Genomic DNA, 18089 nt, shown 5'->3' with positions numbered 1-18089 from the left:
TTTATTTATTTATTTATTTAATTCAATTAACGGTGATGAGTGTTTCATAATTTGTGAAGTGAAATAAAATGAAGATACAACAGTAATCGTCGTATTCAGATTATTTCGTGGTCATATATTTTTGCGTGGTGCAGCTTGAATGATTTGGATACTAAAGCTAATTTTGGTAAGCGCAAGAAGAAGGAATGCAACGGGCAAAAAAAAAAAGACTTCGTGTTTTTGGAATTTCTCTCTTTGTACAATTATGAGTTTACCTGTATGACACAGTATCGGTACTTACAATTAGTCAATAACTTTACACTTCATGACTAATAAATTTTGAATTCCACCCTTGTTTTGTTAGTCAATGGATTTTTGGGGATTATTGGACAAGTTGAAGCGCAGTCATCCGTTCAAAGTTCGGTGTGTTGTAGATACGCATGAATCGCATAAAAAAGAAATGTCAATATTGAACTCTACTTCGAATTACGATATTTCACAATATTTTCTCTTCGTGATTCATGTGTCATTATGCGATAGTCAAACACTATACATACATATATATCTGTGAAACTTATTCAATCGTTTATACGACAACTATTTGAAACGTGGGTGAATGTTATTATCCCTATCTTTATTGTAATCGATCGATCGATTGATGGTAGCTCAATAATTCTTATAATTTATCGATTTAATCGATTATAATCAAACCTATGGATAGGACCAAAAAATTAAATCACATCTGTACATCTGTATTCTGCACCGCTCCAAAATCTACGCCTTTTTTTTTTTCTCAGTCTGTTTCACTTATATGGATATAAGGTATTCATTCGAAATATAATATTTAATTTGACAAAATATTCATTTATCTTCTCGTCACGAATTTCCTAACCGAGCCTTTTATGTACACCAATGTATCACACCGGTTCACCTACAGTTTGGCACGAACGAAGCGTGGGCAGTAATGAAAGAAGAAAAAAAAAAGAAGTTATTGGGTCCTACCAGAGAAACTTTCGCGGTCTATGCATAATACAAGTATACAGGGTGGCCCAAAAATAATAATTAACACGAGGGGAAAAAAAAAGAAAGAAAGAAAGAATAAATGAAGAACGAGGCTAATTTCATACTCAGATTTTATTAATCCCACGGGGCTGGAATTATTCGATTATTATACATGTGTATCAATATTATGTCACGATTCATATCTCTTTTTCGATTATTTGAAGTATTTATACATATACTTTTTTGTTATTATCTAACGACCCGCCCGTGCGGAGTAGATATACAAAAACATTAGTTGCTATGCATAATCTTCGTACAATGTACATACTTATAGTATACATGCGTGTATATTTTGTATAGTTTTACAATATCTTCGACGACAATGCAGCGACGATCGTTTGCCGATACTTAACGCATGGTCAGTCACCTATAAATCTTGATTGTCTCCAACACAGATGAGAAAATAACTAATCGCAGACCGTCATCAACTCTTATAGTATAGAATATTTTTATTATTATCGTTGCTGTTATTGTTATTATCGTCGTGGTTGTTGTTTATTTGTTCTTATCATTATACTTGTACGACACCACAGAACTTTCAGCCGTGTCTCCGGTCGGTCTCTCTCTCTCTCTCTCTCTCCCTCTGTTATTTTACTCGGCGATTATATCCTCATCAGCAATGATTGCGATGTACGGTAATACAGTTAAAGAATAAATGAACAAATCAACAAAACTTCATCATCTCCATTGATCGTGCATCGAATGAATCGTCCATCTGCAGCCGCACTATGGAAAAATTCGAAACATTAGTCGAGAGTGTACTGCAAGGATGATATAGATTCCGTGCAATTAAGTAATTCTACTGTAATGATCCGCTCTCGAAAAAATGAAAGAAAAAAAATTATATGTATTAGGCGATGCGTACGTATGTAAATACTATGTGTACACGTATGTATATAATTAACCATATTACGTCCATCCATTTACTACCACCCACTATACGTATACACACGATGTACACCGCGGTGACGACAAATCTTTTTATAGATCAAAAATACATTCGCATTTACTTGCACGTGTTTCTATATATATACACACACCTATATGTACGCGTATTATATTTTTTATTATGCGTTGTACGTCGCTTTGCGATTCAATATATTTCTTTTTTTCATTTTTCTATTTCCACGATACTCTTTGTACGATACTTGAAACGCGCATCGTTGAACGTTATGTCATTTTTCAATAGTCTTATCTCTCTGTGGGGATTTCTCACTGATATACATATCATACGTTCTTTCAGAGTTTGTACAATGCAAAAATTTTCAGTTAAACTAAAGGATAGATTATCATTTGCTCGGTCACCGCAGCGTTCCGTTATTTTTTACATTGAAATAAATATGTATACACGTATACATCCCTATTAATTTTCTGACGATACGTACATCGACGATCTCATGGCAAACGGAAGAGAGATTTAAAAGCGCTCTCCTTTACATGCTGTAAAATTGTAGGTCACTCGGTACATTCCCTCTTCAGCCTGCATCTCTCTTTCTCTTTGGGTGTTTCTCTCCATCCAATACCTGGTTGATATTGTAACATTATAATTTCAGTATACTTATATGTAGGTACGTACGTACCTTCGAAAAGTTGCCAGTTCATCTATGTATATACCTTACCCTGCTGTTTGGGTGTGTAGGTATAATAATAATCACCGTTTGAGTTAATGATCCGATGACGACTATTATAATGTTGCTCAATCGACTCGATATTTTATTTACTTATTTTGTTTCTCATTTTCGCAAAGTAAATGTAGTTTACATCCCTTCGTCGCTGAGTGGTTTTATCGTTAGTATATCTTACAGTAAAAAAAAAAAAACGTAATCAAAGTCGCCTTACCACGTATTGCATGGGATCTGCAACGCTGCAGCTCTCGCTTATCTGCTTACAATCATACGATATTTGTGGATTCTAGATAAGCCATAGCCGTGAGCGATCCGTAGAAATTTTTTATTAATTTATTTGATTTTCTCTCTTCAAACTGCCCTTGTCAAGAAACGAACTCCTATCGAACTCATGGATTTCTGAAAAAGTTCATAGACGCTTAATCTATTATTTGCTTCCCTCCCCCTCGTGCGATATGAGATAAAAGTTTTACGAGACCCTCTCTGTATATATCTAATATGAGAATACGAGTATATAACCATATATGGTGTCGTACATTGCTATGTATATACGTAGAGTATTGGTAAAATTTTTGCTGTTCTTTTTTGCTTCATTTGATTTTGCTTTTTTATCCCTCGCCCAATATGGTGCATAAAACTAGCACGAAACGCGGAACTACTGTCGCGTCTATAATAGTTGCGAGTTCTCTCGGAGCAGCAGCCGTCGTGACCTTAGTATATTTGTATGAAAAAACGAGGAAAAAGTTTTTAGAAAAAAAAAAAATTGTCGACGACAAGGATATATTCTATATACCAAAAGGATTTATGTACATACATTATACATATCCGTTTCCATTTACGTTCACACCTCGTACGTGATCCGAAGGTTTTTTTCTCCAAAGATCTTTTCTAAATCACACTGTAGGTGAATCGATATAAATTCTGATGATAAATAGAGAGGGGTAAGAAAGAAAAAACTAAACGTAGGTAGATTTTAAATGTCTCGTCCAGATATCGAACATCTGTATGTATTCGCATTACATTTTTCCCGAAAAGTAAATACCGAGGTCGCGAGATAAAAATGGGAGGGTGAGGTATAAAAAATTCAATAAAATCGCGTCATAAATCTATTAGAAAAAAAAAGGATCTGTGTAAAATATTTTGGCGATTCATTGAATAGAATCGTCCTTGCGCACGTGATTTACATGAAAACGTATTATTATAAATGATTCATAATTATACACAATCTATTTGTTACCTATTTACCTATCTACCGCGTCAAGGTTATCCATATTATGCATGGGTAGTATATTTTTGTTCTTGTTTTTTTATTATTCATGAGTTATATAGCATTTTCATTGAATAGATGAATAAATCATACTAAGTTTTCTCATTCTTGAAATTTTTTATTATAACAACGATAGCATATTTACGTGTTTTTTCTACTGCAGTCTCCATTGAGAATCGGATGTGATTTAGTTTTTTATTCTTTCTTCTTTTTTCTAGATAGATCAATTCGGAATGTAACTTAATTTTGTATCGGTTTTTTCATACCTAATTATGCGGTAACATGTTAAGTAAAATACATTAACGTCCCGAATGAATATGTATACAATCTGGTACAATATAACTGTTCATATCCTAATCGAACCGATACATTAATTTTTGTAGAACGTTATTATACGTGCAGATCGCTTTACTGTGGTTATAATATAATATTTTATTATATTGTATTGTATATATGTATATACCTGAACGATGTTCTATACTTTATTTACGGCTCACTGACTTTTGCGACGAGATCAAAGATCGAGCGGAATTCGTATCGAATCGAAACGATTTTTATACAAGTCTAAGGTCTATAATTCTTTTTTTTTCTTCTCTTTATTACTGCAGTCTTTCCACTGTAATACTTTCAAACAACGCAAAGTCGCGTCGTAGTCGTCGTTCTTTCATTAGTTTTTTTCTTTAATAAATTTTTTCATTTTTCGACAAATTCTCACGCATATCCGATCCATACAATGTACGTGTATGGCACTTTCGTGACCTGCACGTAAAACAATCGTCAGCTGTGGAAAATACTGAAACTAAATCACCAACAATATCCTACGAACCGCTGTTCGAGGAGAAAAAAAAAAGGGAGAAAAAAATAAACTGTAATAATAAAAAAGAAACAGTCAGATCGAAATTTTACACAACCTACTGCAGAATCCCACTGTCGCATGTACGTATACATAACATGTACCCCGAAATATACTCCCGTTCAAACGTAAATAAAATTATTTTTATTTTATTTTCGGGTTAATTAAAAATTTATAATAAAAATTTTACGATGAACTTTTTTTTCTTTCTCTTTTCGCTCTCTCTATCCCGATAATTAGATTGAATTCCGCGTGAAACGAACTTCTTACGTGATGAGAGAAGGTTAAAAGAATAGTGGTATAAGGTATACATCACGAGAGCGTGGCAAAATGCTTTATTTTTTCCCAAGTTATTCGTTTGATTTTTTTGAATTTATTTTTTTTATCGACGTTACGACGTACACTGGTTTGCCGAACGAACGGCCACGACAGTCGAGCAGCTGAACGGATGTGGAATAATGATGCAGATTTGGTAGATATCGATATAGATTTATTTAGCTTCAAACTATATAGGTGGTTTGCCGAGATTAACCAACTCCCTGTAAAGTTGAAATCGACAATCGAGTACAAGTCAATGACCCGAAGAGAGATCAACCATTTCCTTTTACACATATATTCGATCACTATACGATGTATATACCCATGAAGAGACTAACGCACCGCCGTGTGCCAGTTTTACGTATTCGAAATCGTTTTATTTTCAATTTTATTCCTTCTTTTTTAACCCTCCATTTTTTCATAGGTACTCGTGCGACCTTCGCCGCGCAAGATTATGCTGCGAATCTTGGAACAAACATATTGAAATTCATTGAATCGGGCTTACGTCTCTCCTTTCTTCTCTGTGGCTGTTGTAAATGATAAAAAAGAAATAAATTACATTCATTAATTATCGATTACCAATTTTTCACCACGGACGTCGTAGTAAATTCTACATTAATCTATCGAGTTATATGTATGATAAAAAAATGTGCTTATTACATTTTTCTCATTACATTTCGCGAGTAAAATGAAAATTCGTTTCGCAGTTTCTGAATTTTCTCGTCGCGACCTATATAAAATTATATAATGCAGCTATTTGTATATCTATGTATAAACTGATGGGTTGCAGCAGCAGTTCACTTACCCGTATTTTTAGCTGTACTCAAGTCTAGGCTTTTTGCCAATCCTAAATTAATTCTTTACCACCTTTAAAAGACGATTTTGCAATCAACGTAATGAAGTACACCTCGCTTTCCAAGTTTTATTCATTTATTTATTTTTTTTTTTCAATTTTCCTCAATTCGCCTCATACTTGGATCTGATTATTTTTTTTAGCTTTAACTCGGTACACATCCTCGGGTTATTTTTTTTTTTTTTATTCGTTTTTATCATACCTACTTGTGTACGCTTTCTCTTGCGTGCTAATGTTAATCATTATCTTTCCAAATATAGTTTAAAGATTGGATGGAATATCGATTTTACGTTGCGTGACCCGTTATTCGCGACCCTATTAATATTTTCTGTCTTGATCTCATTCATTTATTCATTTTTTCTTCAAATCTATCTAATTTCAACGTATGCCGAGGTACCTGCGCTCACATATTTTTTACACAGCATGAACTTGAGCTGAACAGTAAGACGAGCAGTTCTTCCTATTTCCCGAGTTTATCTCTTTTTTCCGAGGTCGTCTGCCGCATGCTTGGCACATAAGATCATTTACGGTACTCAATTCTATTGATCTCTCTATACTTGGTTATTAACGCGAAGTAGTATAAAATGTTTTTCGCAATCTTCCGCGTATTTGTCTCTTTCATACCTATTCTGCACATTATAAATAATGTAAGGCAGGTGCAGGTAAAATGCGTAAGCCATTGAAACAAGCAAAAATGCCAGATATTTTCAGATTACATTTTCACGCACCTACAAATGTTCGGCCAATCGCATCATTCGAAGTTATATGTATACGTATGTGTGGGATATACAATTTCGTCACTTTGAGATTGATCGAAAATTGAACAGGCCCTTCTGTTGAACGATGCTAAAAAAATGTACCCATATACGGACGATAACCCTTAGTTCTTTATTCTTCGTACGGTCGTTGTACCTACTACCGCTGCAGCAACTTCCTGGAAGTGCAATCATTCGAGGAGTTTGAAGCTATTATAGTGATAACTGAAGAGATTCTCGAGACCCGACGCCCGTTCATCTCAGAATCCTAAAAAGAACTTGACACGTCTGAACCCTATGAAATTTATCTATGAACACATACTACACCTCTGGTACCCGCCTGATGCTAATCATTTTGAAAATATCAAGTTCCATTTTTCATTTTACTCTTTCAACGCTCTCATATATGCGAACTCTGAAATTATTTTCAACATATAATCATTACTCTATTTATTTATTTTATTTATATTATTAATACTATTATTTTCTTCAACGTAGAGAGAAAAGTTATAGCTGCAGTATTAATTTCGTACAGAATAATTTTACAAGTACTTTTATATTACAGCTTACAATTTACGAGTTACAGCTGATGGCATATGCAGTCAGAGTCTAAATTTATCAAACGTACTATGGCGAGTTTATATAAATATACATATATGGATATGTTATGTCTAGGTATGGCGTACGCCGTACATGTACGTGGTATAATAGTAATAATAATAATAATAATAATAGTAATATCATCAGTTAGGTGTAATTGCGATAGTGTGAGTATCGCTAGTTATAACGTACCCACAAATCACAATCAGTTGGCCTATGCATAAGGTGATCCTACAATGGAATTACGTCACATTGACAGTCCCAGAATTCAGGCCAGGGTGACTTATACGAATACACGCACGTTATAAAATATCGAAGCAGTAGATTGTTTGATGAGAATTTGTTTTAAATTTGCATTGAATTTGCGAAAAATAAATAAATCTTGTGGGCATAGGTTCTGGGGAATTAAACTTGGCTTCAGAAACGAAAGTAAACTGCAATGTAACTCAGGTGACGATAGCGATACGCTGCAGATTATGGAGTTGATGATTTCTTCACAGCCGATTCTGTGTAGAGGTGTAATCTGAACTCCGAGGGATAGATGTTGGGAGATAATTGTTACTTGGAAAATAATCGGGTCTCTTTTCTCAGGAATTTCTAGCTTGATAGTAGAGACGAACGCTGTTGCAACGGCTATAAACTTGAATGAAAAACTAATTCCTTTGGTTTTCAGCATGCAACAATTCATTTTTATTTTGAAAATTTCAACATTTTACGACCTTCATCGAATTTACTTTTGATAAAATGATGCTCAGAGATTTCAATTTAGACCTCTTCTTTTTAGTAAAAATCAAATCGAAATCCATAATTATTGCAGTGTAAATATTCTTAGAATCTGCATCACTTTGTATTTAATTAATAATATCGATTTGTTTAATTGTTTCAGGCCAAACAGCGTGCCTCCGTGAAGTGGCTGCTTTCAAAGGCATATAACAACAACGTGCCAGATAACTTACGGGAACCTTATTATCGTGATCACGAGGTATGATTTTAACTTTTAATACCCTATTTTGTCCTAGTAAATTTTTATCAGAGATCCAACTAAGGATCTAAGCTACTCTGTTCTGAAATTAATACGTTATTGTTGAATTTGTAGGATCAAGAACACTTGAAGCCACAGATAGTCCATTCGCTTTCAAATGCAGAGCTATACTGTTTGGCGTTGGCCAATATATACTCGGATCCCAATTACCACAACCAAAATCATCTGGGGATTTTGCAAGCACTTGCCAGAAAAGGAGTCTTCGTTTCCGAACACAACAACACTCAGCTCACGGAAACTATCCTCATACAAAACTCACCACTTAAAATGGTTTGACCATTGATTGATATATTTATTATTGAATCAACTGGGCTTTCGTATAAAATATCCATTGAGCACGCTCACAGTCCACTTGTGACATGATATTTCACGTAACGATTATTAGTCAATACGGAAATATTAGTTGACAGAGTGAACAAAAGTATTTGCTTATTTTTTCAGTCGGCGCATATGGCTGTGATAGAAGGATTGATGGTGCTTTACGCTAAAGAAGTTGTGACCGGCGACTGTGTCGTGGCTGCGATCCGACGTTTCAATCCGCAAAGTAATTTGGAAGTACCGGCAGACCATGAGCAGGGGTTGCTATTATGGATTAGACATGCCTCGAGAGCTCTGGTTGCCAAAATACAATTGGAAGATGGTGCTGGGGATAAATCGCGAGTGCCTGATTTAATACCAGCGAACGACTTCCAATCCCTCTGCGATGGCGTTGGGTTAGCTGCTGTTGTAGCTTTTTACTGTCCTGAAGAACTCAATTGGAAAGACATTAGAATATCTAGGAGATTATCTGTCGCTGATGCACTGCATAACCTGTTATTGGTGCAAATGTTCTGCGCCAGATGCTTACCCTATTCTATTTTTCACATGCAAAGCGAAGACGTCACTTATATGAGAGGGTGAGTGTTTCTACGAACATTTTCAATTTTATCTTTTGTCTCAAAAGACATTTCTAACTTCAAAGATGTATTTATTGATCTAAGTAAACAATTTTTCGTTCCCTTCCAGCTCTATGAAACAAAACTTGATTGTTTTTCTTGCCGACTTGTACAATGTGCTAGAGATTCATCCAGTGAAATGTGTTCGTTATCCCGGTGAAGACAGGGATTCACAATATTTAAACGGTATATATGGTTTAACAATAAATTATATCAAACATCTGCGTGCAGAAAAATTGAAATGGAAAAAAAAGAGTTCTTGCACACATACTCACCAATCTGTACAAGCGACACTCTATACGACCACACTGTATTCGTTTTGATAAACCTTTCGGTCAGGCTTACGGTGATGGTTGGTGATGGTTGTGCACAAATGACATCCAACTTACTTATTCTATAATTATTTTATTCATATTATATTCATTTACAATTTGATATTTAAACTGCAGCCAATTTTTGAAATCTCATTATGGTTCTATCAAATTGAAGTTTAAAATTGCCCACTGATGACAAAATCAAGTAGTTTCTGTGAAAATAGAAGTTAACTTGTAGTTATTTATTGAATTTCTCAATATTTCTGAATCTTACGAATCCAGATTACATTTAATTCGATTTTTTCTAAAGTTTACAACGTTTTGAAACTTTGACAAGGCATTAGTTCCGAGTATCTTATGGTGGCCTGCTATTTTAGCTACTCTACATTACGTAAAGACTTTCAGCTATCGGCAGTATATGCCTGTACTTCGTGCGTTAATTATTCTGACTATAATCCCTAAATTGCCTGCAGTTTGTATAGTATCACGCTTCTTATCAGTGTCAATACACACACATCTTAGATTAAGTAATATCATCATTTTTCTCAGAATTTACTATAATCATTGACACCTTTGTAACGTTATAAGTAATACTTATAAAGTCACGAGTCAAGTAGAGCGATAATATTGTCACAACTGCTGACATACCTATAATAATTGCATATTTCTATGGCGTAACTTCTTGACGCTTGATCAACAACGCTATCTGCCTTCCTCTCTCATCACAACCTCTGATTCGGTGCTGCAATGGGTCCAGTTTGCCCACGCAATAGCCACGGTGTAGCTCATAAGCGCAGCCTACCTCAGTCTATAGCTCCGATACCTGACCTACGAAGCAACCTCTCTGTATCCGCTCCAGGCTTCACAGGTACAAAAGATACCTAACAATTATCAAATAGGTCTTACCATGTCGAATATTGTTCATAGAACTTGCTCGGCGAAAATTATCTCAGTCTCTGTTGTCTTATAACTCGAGTATAATCTTGAGGTATCCTAGACCGAGGCTAAGTTTTAACTGTGCCATGATCTTGAATACTTTTTCCGGATTGAACGGGTCATCGGCAGTACCCGATGTTTAATGAGATAATCTAACACGAAGAAAATGAATAAGTTATGGTAGTAGTTAAGACATGGCCAAAGGTAACGCTTTAGGAAACTTTTATCGGGAATCTAGGTGCACCGCTTATTACTAATAATAAGAATGATTTGCATAACGCCAATGAAATTTTACGATTAATCTCCTCGCACGTAGGTCAAAATTTGTAAAATCAAAAATACAAATGTTGTCTACAGCTTGCTGTCCAATTGGCTTTTGTATTATCTCATTTTGCATGTGATTCTTGTATAAATATTGTGAGAAGGAAGTGTACAGATCTGGCGTTGTACAAGATACACTTCATGTTTTGTTCGTATGATTGATTTGCAAAGATGTTTTCTCTTTTTTCTTTCATTAAGTTCTATTTATATACTTCTATTAGTTCCATTATACTTTTTTTCTACACAATAATTCAGATGTGCGATACACTATGAATATTCGTTAATTAATTATTTTTACTCATTAGCTGTCATATTCAGTAAACAGATATTTTTATTTCGATATCTCGACTGACAAGTTTTGAATATAGTCTAGCCATCTACGTAATTCGTACAGGATAGATGAGTTGCATGTTTGTGATTGGACTCAGTCTGATATGACAGATCGTTACTTAAGTACATGATGGGGGAAAGGACTTTTACAACGTTTGCTATCATTGATCTGTCATTTTAACACCATTTACTTTTTCTAATACTCTGTTAATTTACAGTAACGAAAATACCGTTGTCGAGTTCGGTGAAAAAATCGCAATCTTTGCAACAAACCATGGAAAGCCATTCTTACGAAGACAGGTAATTGTTGAACTATATTCAATCACAAATGGGTTCATGGAAATCTCCAGTCAATGGCTTGCTTGCTCGTGTTCAATTTTATCGATATACACTTCTTCATGGTATATCTGTGCATGTAATGATGAAAATATTTCCACAGAAGAGCAGGGAACGAGGATAGTTTTGTCGTACACAGAGGGAGAGGTGTTCCCACATTAAGTTCAGTTGCCGATGATAAAGTTGCAGCTAGAGCGGAAGCCGCTGGTCGGCCAAGTAACTGGGAGGACCAGAGACGGAGTTCTTATGCCGGCAGACGCTCACGGAGGAACAGTGTAACTGATGACTCTCAGCTTACAATTGAGAATTTCGGAGGCTCTCAGGTAATTGAAGAATTTCATCAGCAATTTATACTTGAACATTCACATCTATTTCAACCCATTCCTCATTACAGGACAATCTACATAACTTCGGAAGAAACCCTGACAAAGAAGTTGGAGGTCACGTTGGTCGTCATAATGTTACCGAACCAACGCTTCCGGCTCGGTCTAGTGTCCAAGATGTATATGGTAGTGGAGTGCAACTCATTCTGTCTGACAATGGTTATAGCAGTGAAGAGCCACCCAAGCTAAAGAGACAGTCTTCTAATTCAAGTCTGAACAATGTTGCGCTGAAAAATATTCTACATTCCAATGAAAACGATAATGTGGACGGAAATTCGAGTTCTAAATTGGCAAGCTTTGCTCAGCTCGGTAGACAAAATTCCGAGAAAGTCATTAACTTTACCTATTCTAATCAAGAAAAAGACGACAACCTTCTGAAAAAAGCTGGTGGTGTCGTTGGTAAAAAACAAATTCAAAATAATGGGAATACATTAGCAGAAAAGAAAACTACCTTTGCTGCACTTCCAAATACCACTACATGGCAACAACAGAGTAATCAACAAATGCTACAAGCTGAATCTAATAATGCTGGCAAGTATTTTTCATGTTTCATTTAATCTACATTGTCTTGGAGCCGGAGAGTAGTACGCAAAATGATAGATTGTCGGTTGTTGTGTAGAATATTTTTTTTTGGAAAGTACATCGCAAGTATAATGAATAATATTTTATTTTATCTATGCGACTGAATATAGATGAAAATGGTGGTAATACAGTCATGGCATCACAGTTGAATAACATCAGAATGAAACTCGAGGAAAAACGACGTCATATAGAAAACGAAAAACGAAAAATGGAAGTGGTAATGTCCAAACAACGGCAGAAAGTTGGCAAAGCCGCGTTTCTACAAGCAGTTACAAAGGTAATTCATAGTAATTCAAATTGATTTTCTACTTTGGCGTACTTTGCAGATTTTTCAGTGAATATCTATCCACAAAACAACGTACAGAAGTAACGAACGTAAAATAATTTGAAATGAGTTATTACCTGTAAAGATGATTTTTTACTCACTCGATCTTAACAGAAAAACAAAATACCACCAGTGATTCGTATATGTATAGATGTAGCTGCAAATAGTGAGATCTGCGTTGCATAAAGTATGCAATACTTTTCTAGTCAAGTACAACTTATAGTAGACTTCATTTCATCTTATATTTTTATTCACTTGTGGTTAAATTCCATTTCTGCTTTTACCAACAATACTACAGCTGTTCTTATAAATGCTGCCCGCATCTGCATGCATCGCAGTATGCAAGCTTCTCAATTTGATATTTATTTACGTGTACAGCAAATGATTACTCTGACGTTTTTTTAATGGATGTACATATTTTATCATTCGGCAATTCGATATCGCAATCGCCTGCAAATTTTACACAGCTCCTTCGACTTCACTATTTCCTTGTACAACACACACACCTTGAGTGTCATTACTTTCTAGGTTCTAAGACCGTTTCTTACACAGTTGTAACTCTTTTATGTGAAATCCAACGTTTTCTAATATCATATTTAATCACACTATCTAAGAAATACTGTTCCACCATAAAATTACAACGACAGGTGTTGGTATGCATGATCGATTGTTGTGTCTGCTGATTATTCGGTACCGAGGCCAAGTATTGTTCAAAATATACAACCTGCTTGAAGTATAATCGCAAATCAAAGTTGAAAACGATCTGACATACCAGTAGTCTGATGTATCTGGTAACATTCCATTGATAAGCGTTTTATCTTCCCCGAAAAGCTGTAATCGTTTTTTAGATTCTGTTCGGTTTGCAAGTATTGATCGGAAGATTATTTTTATCGGTTTTTGCAAGTGATTTTTTGCAATGCAATAAATATCTTTGGCCACGGATGCGAAAAGGTGTTAGGTGTGTGGTGGAGGCGTTTGTACCTAACAAGGCACACTGGTTGGGCTGGTTGCAGGGTAAGGTAAAATCCCCCTCTTCGTCAACGTCAGGGGGGGAAAGCCCCGTGGAAACAGTCCCCCCCAGCCCTATAACTTCTGGAAATATAGGGGTCACCCCTGCAAGCAGTACCGAGACACATCTCGTACCCCATCATCCTTCTCAAGAAAAACCGCAACGGCCTTTTTCGCTGAAGGTATGCTCTAGTGTACAGCGGCTGTTTTGCTATTGTATCCATATGTGCATATTTTTATTCCATCAACGCTTTTTATTTGTACTCCCTACACGCAACACTCTCTTTTGCATATCTTTTACTTCCATTATCCAATATTTGGAAAAACTTTCAACAAAGGGCAAAATGTTGAGAGTGCAGAAATGGTAACTTCAATATGAACCTGTTTTCATCAATAACTCAATTTATAATTATCGCTCTGTCGGTTTTAGAGACGAAATATTCACAAGAGATCAGTTGTTATCTTATTGTTAGTGCTGCCATTAGCATGAATAGATATTATCTTACGTTTTGTTCAATTTTCATGGTGGTTTATTTCCCAGAGTGTATTTGTTCTCGGTGATGGTTCTTATCCCTTTTTTATTTCCTTACTTTAGCTTTGTTCATTGATTGCTTTATTTGTTACAATTTTCCGGTGTGTGAAACATATTATCAAGTATAGACGGTTATATCAGGATGAAATTTCATCAGCCCCTCTAATTAAAATCTGAAGAAATGTACTTCAATCATTTCGAATTCACCTTATGGAAAGAATTTCAAGGCCTGAAACTCAATATAGTAGATAAGCAGTCAGAGTATCTTACTTTGTATAAGATATGATATTGATCAAACAATAGGATGAATATGAATTTCTCTGAAGTGACGTCCTTAAACTGTGTGTCCCTTAACCAACCACAAAGTTCTTTGACAAAGTTCATTATTAATATGGAGGATTGTCTATGGAATTTTTCTAAGCACTTACTCGTGTCATATATTGAACAGGTTGTTCTTTATTAAATATTGTACATCTACAGGTACGCGTCATACACAGAAACGGGAAAACATTCACATCACACCACAAGCAGTCCCTAATTGTATCAGTCCATTGATCATGAATTATGAATTTTATAAAACTAATTATGCACGCAGTTGTTTTGAGCAAATTATCCATCAAAAAATAGATAATGTTGTGTACATACATAGGAGTTTACTAGCCATTAAAATACAAATAAACAGAGCCAGCTTTGTTTTAACATGAACAGACAAAAGAACACTGCTTTATAACTGCATGTTTAGTTTATTGATTTTTAGGATGTAACTTCTAAATTATCCAAAATGTTGAGTCAAGCAATTGACGGTATATTATTTTTATTATCCTTTTTAGTCCCTGCCAAATTCAACCTGAAAAATGAAAGCCGTGTTAAAAATTCTCTATCACGTTGTTCTGCTAGAACAAATTCAATCGAATTAGTTTATCAATCAAGCTCTCCAACTACGGATGAGTCAAACGGATCTATAGAAACTTTGTACGGATCCGTAAATTCTCAGGGGTCGTTGTACTTGTCTATTTGTGGCAGTGATAGTGCAAGGGAATCAATGTACGAGGCTGTAGAAGGAGAATACCTTGCTGAAGTTGAACAAATTAAATTTTTTGAAAACATCAAACCCCGTTCTAAACTTACCAAGTATAACAACTCGAAGCTCGATCATTACCAGAATTTTCTGCAGCTAACACGTAACCCAGGAGTCCCGTTCAAAACAATTTCGCCTCTCAGCTTTCAAAAACTAGAAACAGAGTTTGTTGAAATGCATCTTGATTTTGATAAAATTTCCATAGATTCAATGAACTGTGCGATATTAAGTAACGATAGTTTGCCTTCTATTAGCGATATCGATTTGAAATGTCTTGATGTTTTAAACTCTGAAGAAAGTCTGATGAACGTCTTGAATGAAATTCCAAAAATCCATGTGACAGAAGACACTGTCGATAATAGCTCGGAAGCTAAAAAATGTTTGCAAACTTCTGTTGAAAACTACAGTGATCTCAGCTTTGATAATATTGTTGAGAACAGCCAACAAATTAATTTGGTTCCGCGTGAACCTCAATCGTCGCAAATCATAATAGATACGCAGTCATGCAAAAGTGGAAACAAGTTTCTCCAAGAAAAGGCTGAAGAGTTACCTGAACATGGGACAACTATAACTCAAGGGCCCATTAAGCAGAGTAGTTCATTCCGAAAGAATTGTAAACGTAAAGTAACACTTGAGGGGCTGAGGTAATTTAAAAAAATCATACAGTAGGAATCAGTTATGGAGTAAAATTTGAAATACATCTTCGATTCTAGTTCAAGACAGTTAATTTTTTTCTATTTACAAACACTCATAGTAATCGCAATCGAAAACGAGAAAAAATGTGGAAACCTTAGTTTGGGGAACTGAGTCTGAGAAGATTTACTGGTCTCTCCAGAAAAAGCAAGCAAAATGTGCCCTGTAGGCGTACAAGACTGAGGGAATATGATGACTTTTCACAACACACAAGGGTAGCAGGCCTCTGATTAAATATTATTTTTTTAACAAATCAGGAAATCAGCGAAGATGTACGAGATGTGGAACATAAATGGCTCGAGCAGGATGGGAGCGCGCCGTTTATTGAAACACGACGCACACCAGATATTGAGAATATGGATTTGGATCAATATCACGAGTCTATATCACAGTAAGTATTTTGAAGATAAAATTTTTAAATGTCCTAAACTTCTCAATATGTTATGATTCTTACTTACAGAATGAATAGTAGCCTTAGTGAAATTCAGGCAGATATACAGCGACTAGCCAATCAACAGAACCAAATTCAGCAACAACATTTAATGAGCCAGCATCAGCAACAGATGCAGCAACAATTACAACAGTTGAAAAGTTTGAGTCAACAGCACATGCAGGTACAAATAATCTGTAATTGCTATTGCAGAAATGTGAGAAAAGGAATCTTTCGTGAATGAATCCTATTTATATGTTTTACAGAATTATGCAATACCGCCAATGAATTCAATACCTACCAGAATTCAAGATCCCCAGCAGTCACAGTTTTATTTACATGATCATGCACAGTCACAGAGACGGACATGGGGACAACCATTACCGCCAGAAAGTCTGGCTAATGAAATGGCTGCAGCTGGCTATCAGCAGCCTGTCGATCATCGATATAGCCCTCAACCTCCAGGTATATTTCATATTCATAGAATATCTTATTAATTGAGGCTGGGCAGCTGATCATTTCTTAAACAACACCTGCATTAATTTCGGTCTTCGTTTTGTATTAACATACATTGTTTAGCTTACCAGCAAGACCCACGGCTATATCAAGATACAAGAACGTGGGCTGCACCTTCTTCTCAACCAAAAGGATTTGTGTTGCACGAAACAGCACCAGATCAAAGATATCTCAACGGCGGGGATCACAGTCTCTGTAACAACCAAATGAGTCGACCTGGTTCAGCGTATCCAACACCTGCGACGCTTTTCAATCAAATGCCATCCTCCTCTGCCAGCCCTCAACACCGAAATGCGGTGAGTTTGATAATGTAATCATCATCTACAAATTATGTAGAGCAAAATCATTCACTTTGATGAAATGATAATTGGTGTGATATGAGTAACTCACATTGTAATAAACAGAACTGAGATGATAGTTCAATACTTCTTAAATGTAGTTGTATGCAATTCTATAAATTACCCAAAAATTATACATACTCTATTTTTCAAGACTTGCGAGTATTTTTGCTTCGTTATAACAGTTCAATAAATTTGGTGACTCAACTTACGGCCTGGCACATCAGAATTGAAAGGTCCTGACTATCAATGAGTTTGCTATGCGTAGGTAAGAATAACAGTAGTAGTCAATGAAAGTTTAATCCGCTTGAAATCACTATGGTCAAAACATACTTGGACTTCCCTCTCCATCGCAACATACAACAGGATCGTATACCTATGTATACATATATTGTGTCAAGAACCAGTTGGTGACGTAATTTACGTTTATAGACATCGTGTTGACACCCAACATGGTAGAGTCTTCCCACACTGACGTTCTAATACCTGTACAGACACCTACGGTTTGGTCCAGGACAACTCAACATCTTCGCTGATACGTTTTATTATTTTAGATAATATGCATCTATTCTATTCCTCCGATTCTACCAGCTCTCATAGTTATAGCAACGAAGTGCGTGTTACTCTTGTTTTCCATAAAAATTTGCCTTCTTGCGACAAGCAATTGAATAACAATTA

The 18089-nt window shown here is 35.6% G+C and overlaps 2 protein-coding genes and 1 long non-coding RNA gene across 15 annotated transcripts in view; 2 read left to right on the top strand and 1 right to left on the bottom strand.

Moving 5' to 3' along the window:
* Positions 1 to 18089, top strand: part of LOC105689966 (patronin) — a 37013-nt gene that overhangs the window by 9825 nt on the left and 9099 nt on the right. For 10 of the 11 annotated variants that reach the window (XM_048652247.1, XM_048652246.1, XM_012407402.3 and 7 more), the window contains exons 3-16: positions 8199 to 8294; positions 8409 to 8624; positions 8796 to 9250; positions 9360 to 9475; positions 10361 to 10471; positions 11409 to 11490; positions 11630 to 11849; positions 11921 to 12440; positions 12602 to 12768; positions 13830 to 14006; positions 16385 to 16518; positions 16588 to 16741; positions 16824 to 17022; positions 17137 to 17369. In XM_048652247.1, coding sequence (XP_048508204.1) covers positions 8199 to 8294; positions 8409 to 8624; positions 8796 to 9250; positions 9360 to 9475; positions 10361 to 10471; positions 11409 to 11490; positions 11630 to 11849; positions 11921 to 12440; positions 12602 to 12768; positions 13830 to 14006; positions 16385 to 16518; positions 16588 to 16741; positions 16824 to 17022; positions 17137 to 17369 — 2880 coding nt within the window. The remainder of the gene's footprint in view (positions 1 to 8198; positions 8295 to 8408; positions 8625 to 8795; positions 9251 to 9359; positions 9476 to 10360; positions 10472 to 11408; positions 11491 to 11629; positions 11850 to 11920; positions 12441 to 12601; positions 12769 to 13829; positions 14007 to 16384; positions 16519 to 16587; positions 16742 to 16823; positions 17023 to 17136; positions 17370 to 18089) is intronic. The other variant, XM_012407404.3, reaches the window with a different exon arrangement.
* LOC110117217 lies at positions 14795 to 17908 on the bottom strand. 3 transcript variants are annotated; one of them, XR_007277492.1, is made up of 6 exons: positions 17624 to 17908; positions 17464 to 17524; positions 17142 to 17394; positions 16859 to 17078; positions 15485 to 15587; positions 14795 to 15203 (listed from the first exon to the last, which is right to left on the bottom strand). It is a non-coding gene; the product is annotated as an uncharacterized LOC110117217 (long non-coding RNA). The 3 variants fall into 3 exon arrangements; XR_002305897.2 differs by lacking the exon at positions 17464 to 17524 and having other exon boundaries at positions 17624 to 17904; XR_007277491.1 differs by lacking the exon at positions 17464 to 17524 and having other exon boundaries at positions 17142 to 17266; positions 17624 to 17900.
* Positions 15136 to 16367, top strand: LOC105689967. Its single transcript, XM_012407405.3, has 2 exons — positions 15136 to 16078; positions 16189 to 16367. Exons 1-2 carry the CDS (start codon positions 15138 to 15140, stop codon positions 16226 to 16228), a joined length of 981 nt encoding a protein of 326 aa, XP_012262828.2. The 5' UTR covers positions 15136 to 15137; the 3' UTR covers positions 16229 to 16367.

This window comes from Athalia rosae, chromosome 3, assembly GCF_917208135.1.
Source record: "Athalia rosae chromosome 3, iyAthRosa1.1, whole genome shotgun sequence".
NCBI classification, from domain to species: Eukaryota; Metazoa; Arthropoda; class Insecta; order Hymenoptera; family Athaliidae; genus Athalia; species Athalia rosae.
This window is presented reverse-complemented; position numbering and strand designations above follow the sequence as displayed.